Here is a 12561-nt window from a genome sequence, read left to right as displayed (position 1 = left end):
TTCCATACACAGAACGGCTGTCAGTACTCTGATCAGTGGACAGCTCCAGCCATCCACCAATCAGGATGCTCAGAGGCATTCACTGCCTGGCTGCAGGCTGGGAGGCAGATAGAGAATGCTGCATCGCCACTCTGGTTGTGTGACCCCCCCACCTGCCACCAGCTCGAAGACCCCTAGAATTTTGGGGCCCTGGGCAGCTGCCTAGTGTGCCTATCCGTTAAATATTAAATTATGAGATTTGTGACATTTTTTGCTGCCTACAATTGTGACAGTTCCCAGATCCTCCGTCGTATTCAGCGTGCCAGGCTCAGTTTTACCTTTGAACTCCAGAAAGCTTCTCCCTAATCTTCTGAAATGCTGCTGGATCACAATGGGCTGCGGATCGTGCCTGAAATTCCTTCTTCCTTCCCTACGCAGCGAGCCGAAGGCTCCTATTAAAGTGTCGGCGGAGTATTCATCTTAAGAAAGCCTTCCCTTTGTGTTCTGCCCAGTTCTCGCCAGCGGCTCTTACACAAAGCAGTTGCCTGAGCATTGTGGTGATTAGGTCATCTGAGCCGTAACATATTTATTACAGATCCATGTTACAGATCCCTGCGCCAGCGACAAAACTGTCACAGGGATGCGGAATCCAAGGTCTTAGGACGCGCAGCCGTGTGGTGGCTCCATTGCTGGCGGCAGGTGAATGAGCATACAGCGCTGCCCCCCAGGATTAATTAGACACAAATCACCGCTCATTAGCATCAGTGGTTTAGTCTGCCGCACCCGCGGGGTAAATCGCAGCTCTCCGCCTGGGAGGCATTTGGGCAAAGCACGCACGTTTACCAGGCACTTATCAATATGGCAGTGACGAGGATTTTACAGAGGGACATAAAACTTGTTTTCAAGGAAATTTATGCATCATAGGGATTTGGCCGCAAAGTAAAATACAGGGACAGCCAGTGGCTTTATAGCAATATAATACACGGGAGATGCCGTCCGTGAGATCTGATGTCACTGTGTGTATTATAAAGAAAACTTCTTCCATAGATCAGTATGGATATAGAATTAACACCAGGTAGGACCCCACTGGATAAACCGTTTGCCGGTTCTTCTGGCAAAAGCAGCCTACTGAAGAAGAGTCACGGCATATTACAGGCTGATACAGAGATGAACGCAAGCCGGCCATAAATGAACCCGCACTGTGTGCTTGGAATGAAAAGGAGGAAAGCAAAACAGCGCAAGTATCCGTGCACCTGGACAAACCACGCTGCAACGCAAGGCGAGCAAATTCATGTTTTATGTCTGCATTCAAGACCGTCATCAGGGGGTGGTTCCAGGACTGGTGTCCCGGGCCCTGACAGCTGAGGGGGCCCGGCTGCTGGCAGAGATACTCATTACACTCACACAGTACAGCCCAGCTTCTAGTGCTGGCCAGAGAGAGGAATGAATGGACTCATTACACAACTGAGTCGTTCATTAATTAACTCTTCCCGCCAGTGCTAGCAGCAGCACCTGCAGCGGGAGCATCCATTCTTCCTCCATAGTTGCTCCACCTGCAGCTCTCCCCTCCCCCCCCCCCGCCTCTCATTGGCCAGGTATAGGCGCCTATTCATGAAGCAGTGAAAAGAGTGGAGAGATGGACCAGTCAAGGAGTTGTCCAATCAGCTTTGAAGGAAGCCTTTATCAAGTACCTTCTATAAAATGTAAGGGAGATGCTGATTGGTTGCCATGGGCAACTTCTCCACCGGTCTTTTTCTCCACTGTTTTCACTTATTCATGAATAGATCCCATAGTGTGCACTGCACTGAAGATGAATTGTGAGTTTGCAGCTGCTGTGCAGATTTACCTCTGTCCCTTCTCTCCTATACAGTCTGTACCGCCGTCCCCTGTATTATTTCTGCCTCTGCACCCTCCCTACATATGTCTCTGCCCCCTCCCCACATCTGTTTCTCTGCTCCCACCATATCTGTGTCTCTGCTTCCCCCCCTCTTCAGTGATGTCACTGGCTCCTAGTGACTGCATTCTCAGTGATGTCACTGTCTCCTAGTGACTGCATTCTCAGTGATGTCACTGTCTCCTAGTGACTGCATTCTCAGTGATGTCACTGGCTCCTAGTGATTGCATTCTCAGTGATGTCACTGGCTCCTAGTGATTGCATTCTCAGTGATGTCACTGTCTCCTAGTGACTGCATTCTCAGTGATATCACTGTCTCCTAGTGACTGCATTCTCAGTGATGTCACTGTCTCCTAGTGACTGCATTCTCAGTGATGTCACTGTCTCCTAGTGACTGCACTCTCAGTGATGTCACTGTCTCCTAGTGACTGCACTCTCAGTGATGTCACTGGCTCCTAGTGACTGCATTCTCAGTGATGTCACTGGCTCCTAGTGACTGCACTCTCAGTGATGTCACTGTCTCCTAGTGACTGCATTCTCAGTGATGTCACTGGTTCCTGGTGACTACATTCTCAGTGATGTCACTGGCTCCTAGTGACTGCACTCTCAGTGATGTCACTGTCTCCTAGTGACTGCATTCTCAGTGATGTCACTGTCTCCTAGTGACTGCATTCTCAGTGATGTCACTGACTCCTAGTGATTGCACTCTCAGTGATGTCACTGTCTCCTAGTGACTGCATTCTCAGTGATGTCACTGTCTCCTAGTGACTGCACTCTCAGTGATGTCACTGGCTCCTAGTGACTGCATTCTCAGTGATGTCACTGGCTCCTAGTGACTGCACTCTCAGTGATGTCACTGTCTCCTAGTGACTGCATTCTCAGTGATGTCACTGGCTACTAGTGACTGCATTCTCAGTGATGTCACTGGCTCCTAGTGACTGCATTCTCAGTGATGTCACTGGCTCCTAGTGACTGCATTCTCAGTGATGTCACTGGCTCCTAGTGACTGCATTCTCAGTGATGTCACTGGCTCCTAGTGACTGCATTCTCAGTGATGTCACTGTCTCCTAGTGACTGCATTCTCAGTGATGTCACTGGCTCCTAGTGACTGCATTCTCAGTGATGTCACTGTCTCCTAGTGACTGCATTCTCAGTGATGTCACTGGCTCCTAGTGACTGCATTATCAGTGATGTCACTGTCTCCTAGTGACTGCACTCTCAGTGATGTCACTGGCTCCTAGTGACTGCATTCTCTGTGATGTCACTGTCTCCTAGTGACTGCATTCTCAGTGATGTCACTGTCTCCTAGTGACTGCACTCTCAGTGATGTCACTGGCTCCTAGTGACTGCATTCTCAGTGACGTCAAAAGCTACTAGAGAGCGAATTGGTATTGGCTCATCTGAGTACAGTGGAGAAATTTTCCTTCTCATTACCATCTGGCCGCAGCTCTTGGCAGCCAGTAAGAAGCTTAAATGGCGAGGAGGGACGGCTGACCGCGGCTGTAAATATCATTCAAATTAAAGAGACTGCAAAGATTTCACTTATTTCCACACAAATGATACACTTCTCATCATTGTTCCTGACTGTTTTACAATCCCGGCTAGGCAAATAAAATAAATTGTTACATTTATCTAACACTGTAAAGATCAATTAAACACTTCACATGCGCCGGGGAGAGCGAGACAATGCACACGGAACACGCATTCTAACTGAATCTGCAAAACACGTTGGATACACTGGCAGTATACCTCCCACATTGCGCACAGACATTAAAAGGATTACAATAAAAAAAAAACACACAATTGAAGCCTAGGAAAGAAATTGCATCCAAGCAAATTACATTTTTTATTAACTTTAATGTTCCTGCGAGTCTGCGCTTATCTCACCCTCCCCCCTGCTGTCTCTTCTTTCTCGTGGCAGATACAAGACTTGTGCATCCAGGAAGAAAATTCTAGTGACAAGACAAAAAGGCGGGGATGGAAGAGAAATGGAGGGGGCAGGTCTAGAGGGCCAAGAGTGGGTTGCGACAAAGTACCAGAGACTGACCCTGCCACAAAGGTGGTGTGGTCAATCCTGCTTCATCAGCGGACATGTCTCCCTCATGTGGCCACAAGTTCCCGATCTTTCTCATGCCGGTCAGGAATAGCGATTGGCAGCACATCAACCAATCACAACCCACTGCAACCAGTGACTGCCAACGGTTCAGCCATCAGATGATGAGCATCAACGTTAAACCATTGACAGCCGCTGATTGCACATTGGCAGACCGTGGTAAACAGCCTCCATCAGACTCCTACGGCCGATGTTCACGGTTAACATTCAGTGATGGTGAAACGGTTTTCCATCAGCGTGGGATCATTGATGGTTGCTAATCACAAATGGTTGATGGAGGTTCCAAATGACCAGTCTGGGATAGACCTTTTCAAGCCCCAGGACAGTCTTGTTTGAAATGTATCTGGATAGCTGGTGTGGACTGTCTAGATCCGGGGAGACTGTAGGAGCTGGGTGGCCCACAGAGATGCAGAACGTAAAGACGCAACCCCATACTCAGGACTACCCTCACATGGGTTGGGTTGCTGATCAAGATGGGCTGGCCAAAGAAGGAAAACTCTTATATCTACTGCTCCGTAAACAGTCAGAGTCATTGACCCAAATATAATTGGCTGGGTCCAGGTTGTTTATACCTTAGAACTACAGTACTGTAATTGCCGCTTTTATTGGCTATCTTGCAGGGACCAGCAAATCGCAGCCTGTTACATTTGGGCCATTGTCACACATGGACAATTCTCCAGTTACCAATACGATCTGTGAAACTTAACACATAAGATGTGATATAAATAACAGGTTTACTGTACCTGTGAAACAAGACGGATTTAACCAAGGTGACGACATCTCGGCTGGCGTTGTAACCGGCACAGACGATGGCGACATGAATTGTCTGCAAGGGAGAAAATGAATGTCAGTATGTATATAGAGCAGCGAGAGGAGAGGCACTACTGAGGCTACAGAACCTCCTTACATAACCAATGGAACAGTTCTGGCCTACAGGGCGATTCTAGACACATCTGATGCCTCCTATGCTAGTCTGGGTAATAGGACACATTTGCATAACACCATATGAATTTCCCAGCACAAAGGCATGAATAGTCACACCTTATTACCTTATTGCTATATCAGTCGCAAGTAGAGATCAGCAAAGTTTTCAAAATACAGTATTGGCTTCATTCAGCACTTACAGCAGCTGGGCAAATGTGCACTTTTCGCTGGGACACTTTGGCCTCAAGTGTTCCCCCCTATCAGTTTTACCCAACCCAGACTTATACCGCATTCATTCCAAGGGCCACATTGAGACGTCTACAGTATATAAAGACTATGACTGTAGAGGAAATCAAATGCACAAATTTGCAAATGCTGTAGGATGCACTTGGCGGAACGGCAAAATATTTCGGAACGTTGCACAAAATGGGCCGTTCTGCCTCGAAACTGGATTTCTGCGTCATTTCCCCACATAGTCGCTCATCTACATTCAGAAACAAATTAGGCAACAGACGGAGGTCTGAGAATTACAGTAGTTATGCTGGGCATACACTATGCAGTTATCATTCCGATCCGCAGTTAACTGGCGCATTAGGCCGATAATAATTAAAGGTAGGGTTGCGACCGTTCAGCGATGATCAGGCGGTCGGGCATGAGAATTTTCCAACATGCCCAACTGATCTGATCATTGGTGTGCAGCATCTGGTTGTGTATGCATTGCCACAGCTGACAGCTGGACATGCCCGCTCTTCCTTTACAGCGGAGGAACGGGGGAAATGTTTCCTCCCCACAGGAGGATCCCTGATTTCCTGTGGCCATAGACTGGGAAATATCTCACGGTGTACGGCTACAATATCTGATGCTTTCGGGCTGTCAGATAAAAGGTCTGTCGGTCTGACAAACATTTTGAGGTCTATTTATTAATATTAGCACACCCAACGTGATCTAGGCGCGACATCAGCAATGTCACCGGCAGATGTATGAATGATACAGTTGCAGGGATGGGGGCTCCAAATAGGACCCCGTCCCTGCGATGTGTTCAGAGTGGTAGCGGGACTCCTGCGCATGCGCTAACCACGTTCCGGTGGTGGATGTAGTCCTGTGACCGGCGGTCAGGAGACCAACAGTCACAAAACCTCCCCCGGCATCCCAACCCCTAACAATCCTGACAGTCGCCATGCCAACCAACAGGGACTTTTCCCACTCGTGGGTGTTCACGACACCCATAGAGTACGAATAGAACCTGTGGCCGGTCCCGGCGTCGGTATGCTGACCGCCGGTCACGCATACCACACCCTTCCGGGGGAACCCTTTGCTGGCTAATCGATCTGTAACCCATAGGCTGCAATGGGCTAAAGTCATCCTCAGATGGCGTAAGCCAAGCTCAGGAATGCTTTGCATTAAGGAGCTTGGTAAATATGACAGCATAACATCCCCCCCAAAAAAAAAAAAAAAATTATGGGAGTTGCGGCTGCTGATGGAAATGGGGGGAACCGTGGCAGAGATCTGGCGCAGTCCCTCTGTGCTACATGCGGGGGGTAATACTAAATATTTGCCGCAAATATTTAATGATAAATGGGCACCCGGACCTGACAATGGCCCTCATTCCGAGTTGTTCGCTCGCTAGCTGCTTTTAGCAGCATTGGACACGCTAGGCCGCCGCCCTCTGGGAGTGTATCTTAGTTTAGCAGAATAGCGAACGAAAGATTAGCAGAATTGCTACTAAATAATTCTTAGCAGTTTCTGAGTAGCTCCAGACCTACTCACAGATTGCGATCAGCTCGGTCCGTTTAGTTCCTGGTTTGACGTCACAAACACGCCCTGCATTCGGCCAGCCACTCCCCCGTTTTTCCAGCCACTCCGCGTTTTTCCCTGACACGCCTGCGTTTTTTAGCACACTCCCGGAAAACGCTCAGTTACCACCCAGAAACGCCCCTTTCCTGTCAATCACTCACCGATCAGCAGTGCGACTGAAAAGTGCCGCACAGACAACAGCAAAACTGCTAAGTTTTTAGTTAAATAACTAAGCGCATGCGCGCTGCGTACCATGCGCATGTGCATTTAGCAACAAATCGCAGCATAGCGAAAATCGGCAACGAGCGAACAACTCGGAATGACCACCAATGTTCTTCTCTTGAATACATTTGTCCTTGCTCCTGTTTGCACTGTACTTTATATTACTATATATGTCAGTCTGCTTTTTTCGTCCGTTTATGGCCCCTCTGTTGTCTAGCCACAAACCCACTGGAGGGAGAACTGCTGACTCTTATCTTCCACATGTGCTGTAACTGGGACTGTAAATAGTCGCCTTGCAGAACTCGCCACTCCGAGCATTCCCCTGCGCTAGGCACAATTAGGCAGAGAAAATGTTTGAGGTTACAGAACAGTAACTTTAAACCATTTCAATAAATAATCACAGAATTGCAAAGAGAGAAAATAAAAGCTTCTTTCCATTATATAGCCATTAACTTCCCTTTGCTGCCTATTTTATGTACAGTACTAGAATGCGCTAAAAGCACAAACTCACTTTTTTTAACGAGAACGACTTTCTTCGCATTGGACAGAACGATGCCTGGCAAACAGCACGGATGAGATCGCGCCACGGTTCCTACTTAAATATGATTCCATCCTCTAAATATAAAGTGAACTATCGATTATCGAAAAATGCATCTTCTTAAGTCTTGTGACTGCAAATTGGACTCTACTGCAAAGATCCTTATGTCATAATTCAGCCTTTTGCTAGATTGGGTTTTTTTTTATATTGAGTCTACTGGGGCAGATGTATTAACCTGGAGACGGCATAAGGAAGTGATAAACCAGTGATAAGTGCAAGGTGATAAAGGCACCAGCCAGTCAGCTCCTAACTGTCAAATTGCATACTGGAGCTGATTGGCTGGTGTGTTTATCACCTTGTACTTATCACTGGTTTATCACTTCCTTATGAATTCTGCCCCACTGTCTTTACATTCCAAAAATGTAACAATTTAAAAATTTGACACCCAATGTTGTTCTCTTAAAGAAACCTATATGTGAGCACATTTTTTTTTTTTTTTTTTTTTTTTTTTTTGTGGGCATTACCCAATATATGAAAATGGTTAGCGTTGCTGAAAGTGTTACAGTCAACGCAACCCTGCTGGTGTAAATATTTATAGGATTTTGCTGGAGATGGCTTTCCTAGCGGAGTACGGCGGTTATATCTTCTCTGTTATTGGCCACTCAACTCCCTACTGGTTGCCAGCTTCACATTCCCTGCCTCTGCATTTTAATACACCACAATGTGTTTGGAGAAGAAACTGTCATACCTTGGGGCGAGGAACACCATCAAACTAGGACTAGCAACTGATGCATACTTGACAACTTATAGGACCCCCCATTTATTTGCATACCACCCAACTGGTCCTAATCCGGAGGGACAGTCCTTATTTGCAATGTGCCGATCTGCCCGGGAGTTGGAAGGTATGACACATTTACACTCCTCTACATAGCAGAGCAGCGGCTAATGGGTTGCCTCGTGCATCTACCAGTGCTGCTTGCATCAGTGTGAAGGTGACTGCAAAAGACAGGAGGGGTGAAGGGGAAGATATTCCGATTCGGGCTGCCAATACATTGGGAGGAATGAATCTGGGAGTTTCTGGAACGGTGGTCCAACGGGTAAGTGCAAGAGGAATGCTGACTTGGCCTCATGCCCTGCTGCATAATGCCACAAATTTCAACATAACACCATTTTGATGGAGCCAAGATGACGCGTTTCGCAGTGAGTCACATCATCAGGTTTTGGAAGGGCTCTTTGTTCTCCCAGGAACCAGGGAGAGCAACTCAAAATTATTTGGGCACATTTTAGTGTATAATTATCTCTATTACCACAAAACCCACCATATAAGGGGTTGGTTTTCCTAAAGGCGGAGGGGGCAATTTTTCAACCAGGTGCACATTGTGAGTTTCCTGATTTCCTACTTATAGGGGGTCATTCCGAGTTGATTGCTAGCTGCATTCGTTCGCTGTGCAGCGATGAGGCAAAAAAAGGCACTTCTGCGCATGCGTATGCGGCGCAATGCGCACACGCGATGTTCTATAACAACGAACGATGCAGTTTTGCACAGGGTCTAGCAAAGCTTTTCAGTCGCACTGCTGACCGCAGAGTGATTGACAAGAAGTGGGCATTTCTGGGTGTCAACTGACCGTTTTCAGGGAGTGTGAAAAAACGCAGGCGTGCCAGGAAAAACACAGGCGTGGCTGGGCGAACGCAGGGTGTGTTTGTGACGTCAAACCAGGAACTGAATAGTCTGAAGTCATTACAAGCGCTGAGTAGGTATTGAGCTACTGTAAAACTGCACACAAAAAACTTTGCCGCCGCTCTGCAATCCTTTCGTTCGCACTTCTGCTAAGCTAAAATACACTCCCAGTGGGCGGCGGCATAGCATTTGCACGGCTGCTAAAAACAGTTAGCGAGCGAACAACTCAGAATGACCCCCATAGAGCAAGCACCCCAAACTCGCATAGCCTGGTGCCCGCACCTCTTTTATCCATCAATCTTTTGGCTTCACTCTGACATACATCTGTACATCAGGCCTAACATAATGGTGTATCCGCTCAGCCCGGCAGTTAAAAAAAATAATTGTGATGGTTCAAGAACGGAACTGAGAACACGGGCAATAAATGAAAGCACATTTTAAAAATTCCCAGTAAAACCCGACATAATTTTTTTTTTTTTTTTAAATTGTCTGACTGGACGCCTCGTTCAAGTAAACTGTACAGACAGCGAATGCTTATTTAAAACTGAAACGTGTAGCGGTTCACAGTGCACGAAGGAAGGCTGGCGTGAGGAATCTTATGTCTATTTTAATACGGGTTCTACTATTGAATGGCCGGAGGGTGCTAATTATAGTACACATATGTTTTACAAATAGAACTTCATCCTAATGGCCTGGCCCTGCTAGGAATCGCGGCGCACGCACGGGGGTGGTAGTTAGACTGACTGCAAATGATGGAGAGAATCACATTTTCGATACAGACAATTCCATTGCACTGAACGATGGTCTGAAATCCCTCTGGAGGCTCAGCCGCAGCTAATCAGGCGTGGAGAGACAAAAAAGCTGCTTTTGCCAGGAATTGCCTGAAGGTGCACAATCTCAGCCTGACAAAAAAACGTCTGTTTCTCAGATCTAATCTGGGAGGCGTAATTGGGTTTGGAAAGCAGAGATATTCGGCTGAACCTCAGTACTCCTTCACGGGTTCCTGGGCTGGGAAGATTAACAGCGTCACTCCAGCAGCAGGATACAGTTTGAAGGACGGTGACACCCAACGCCAAAACCCAAGTAAGGACTGCAATGGTTGGCCTGGCTTCTACATTCGTATTTATTTTTGGAACAGAACATAAGTTTGTGCTGCTGGCACTTTGCCTTGATAGAAGATCATGGGAAATGTACGCTGGAAGAGGGAACATCAGAGAAATTCCTGCTGTGTTCTTCAGCCATGTGTATACACCATCAGTTGGATGTTCTATTGAGATGCTCTGAGATATGACACGGCTCTACTGTGCTCTCATCACTGGATCGGAATCTAAAGAAGGTTTTCAGATTCCACCAATCATTTATCTAGCACCTCCTAGAAGATAATACAGGTTGAGTATCCCTTATCCAAAATGCTTGGGACCAGAGGTATTTTGGATATCGGATTTTTCCGTATTTTGGAATAATTAGATACCATAAAGAGATATCATGGTGATGGGACCTAAGTCTAAGCACAGAATGCATTTATGTTACATATACACCTTATACACACAGCCTGAAGGTAATTTTAGCCAATATTTTTTTATAACTTTGTGCATTAAACAAAGTGTGTGTACATTCACACAATTCATTTATGTTTCATATACACCTTATCACATAGCCTGAAGGTCATTTAATACAATATTATTAATAACTTTGTGTATTAAACAAAGTTTGTGTACATTGAGCCATCAAAAAACAAAGGTTTTACTATCTCACTCTAACTCAAAAAAGTCCGTATTTCGGAATATTCCGTATTTCGGAATATTTGGATATGGGATACTCAACCTGTAGCTAGAATCTGGTTGCTATTTGCAAATCTCTACTTCTGAAACCCCGCTCTTTAATCAATATACCCCCTAGGTCTCTGTGTGGTAACATTACGGCAGTACTGTAGCTTAACAGAAAGTAGGAAGAAATAGAGAAGTGATGCATCTGATAAAACTTGTAGATGGAGCATGGAAGCCAATTATAGTCATCCGCAGGAGGTAAATCCCTTTAATGATTTATACGACTCTCTGAATGAGATGCCAGCACGGAGTTATGGATGGGGATAAATAGGAGGTATCCTACCTTATTTGCTTTGAAGAAAAATATAGATTGAGCTACAGTACCTAAAGTCCTAAAGCTTTCTTTAGTTGTGCCCAGTCTCCTGCGGAGCCGCTATTCCCCATGGTCCTTACGGAGTCCCAGCATCCACTTAGGACGTCAGAGAAATATAAATTGAGCTACAGTACCAGAAGGCACGCCCATTCACCAGCCGTGGTCCGGACACAGAGACTATATGGCGTACTTTTACCCTCGTACCAATCATACACAAATACGGGCGACGCAGAGCTCTATGCATTTCACTTGCACCGACCCTTATCGTAACCGAGCTGTAACGGAGCCCCCTCGTTCTCAGTGATACGTGCCACAGCGGCCTATGCGGAGATGAACGTAAGAGCAAATACAGATTCTTACAGATTTATATTTGCACCTATTAAAGGCTGGAGAGAGTGCTTAATGGGTATGAAGAATAAGAAACCAATTCAGACCTGATCGCTGCGGTGCGTTTTCGCACAGCGGGCGATCAGGTCATAACTGCGCATGCGTATGCACCGCAATGCAGACGCGTGTCGGACAAAAATAACGGGCTTCGCCGGTCAGTGACGGAGTGGTGCGAAAATTTCATTTGCACGGGCGTTCGCAAAGAGATTGACAGGAAGAGGCCGTTTATGGTTGGCAGCTGAGCGTTTACTGGGAGTGTCCAGAAAAACTTAGGTGTTCCCAAGCGTTTTCAGGAAGGGTGTGTGACGTCAGCTCCGGCCCCGATCAGCCTGTTCTCATCGCACTGGAGGAGTAAGTCCTGGGCTGCGCACACACTGCACACAGTGGATTTTTGCAGCTCGGCGTACACATGCGATCGCACACTTTCACGGCGAATTTACACTCCCCCTGAAGCGGCGACTATCTGAACGCAGGACAGCAAAGTTAGCAGCCCAGAGATCAGGACTGAGTCACCCCCACAGTATAGAGGGAGGGTGTGTTCCAGCGCAGATACTAATGACAATGGTTTGCGTATACAACTCAGATGGCGGGGGAACTGCCCATGTGTGCTAGCTGCAGCATTAATCACATGCTGTAGCCGTTTGGGGGTGGCGTGGGGCCGCAGCACTGATGCCAATAGCGGCTACCTCTAAATCAGACCCAATGTCAAAAAAATGCATTTCCATAATATAAAAAAAAAAACCTCCTCTCAAATGTCAGCGAATCGGAATCCGGGGAACTGCGGCCACCTTTGGAAGCTAATCTTCCCAGTCTCTAAAAATCATTCTTTATCAGTGTAATTGTGGCGGGGTGGAGGCGCGGCGCAGCTGTTTGGTGGCCCACTTGAGACAGTT

At 46.8% G+C, this 12561-nt stretch overlaps 1 protein-coding gene across 2 annotated transcripts in view; it reads right to left on the bottom strand.

Moving 5' to 3' along the window:
- LARGE1 (LARGE xylosyl- and glucuronyltransferase 1) overlaps window positions 1–12561 on the bottom strand; it is a 464898-nt gene that overhangs the window by 202416 nt on the left and 249921 nt on the right. For both annotated transcript variants that reach the window (XM_063929035.1, XM_063929036.1), the window contains exon 4: window positions 4730–4812. In XM_063929035.1, the coding sequence (XP_063785105.1) occupies window positions 4730–4812 (83 nt within the window). The remainder of the gene's footprint in view (window positions 1–4729; window positions 4813–12561) is intronic.

This window comes from Pseudophryne corroboree, chromosome 6 (genome assembly GCF_028390025.1).
Source record: "Pseudophryne corroboree isolate aPseCor3 chromosome 6, aPseCor3.hap2, whole genome shotgun sequence".
Taxonomy (NCBI): Eukaryota; Metazoa; Chordata; class Amphibia; order Anura; family Myobatrachidae; genus Pseudophryne; species Pseudophryne corroboree.
The sequence above is the reverse complement of the archived record's forward strand: the minus strand, read 5'-3'. Positions and strand labels throughout refer to the sequence as shown.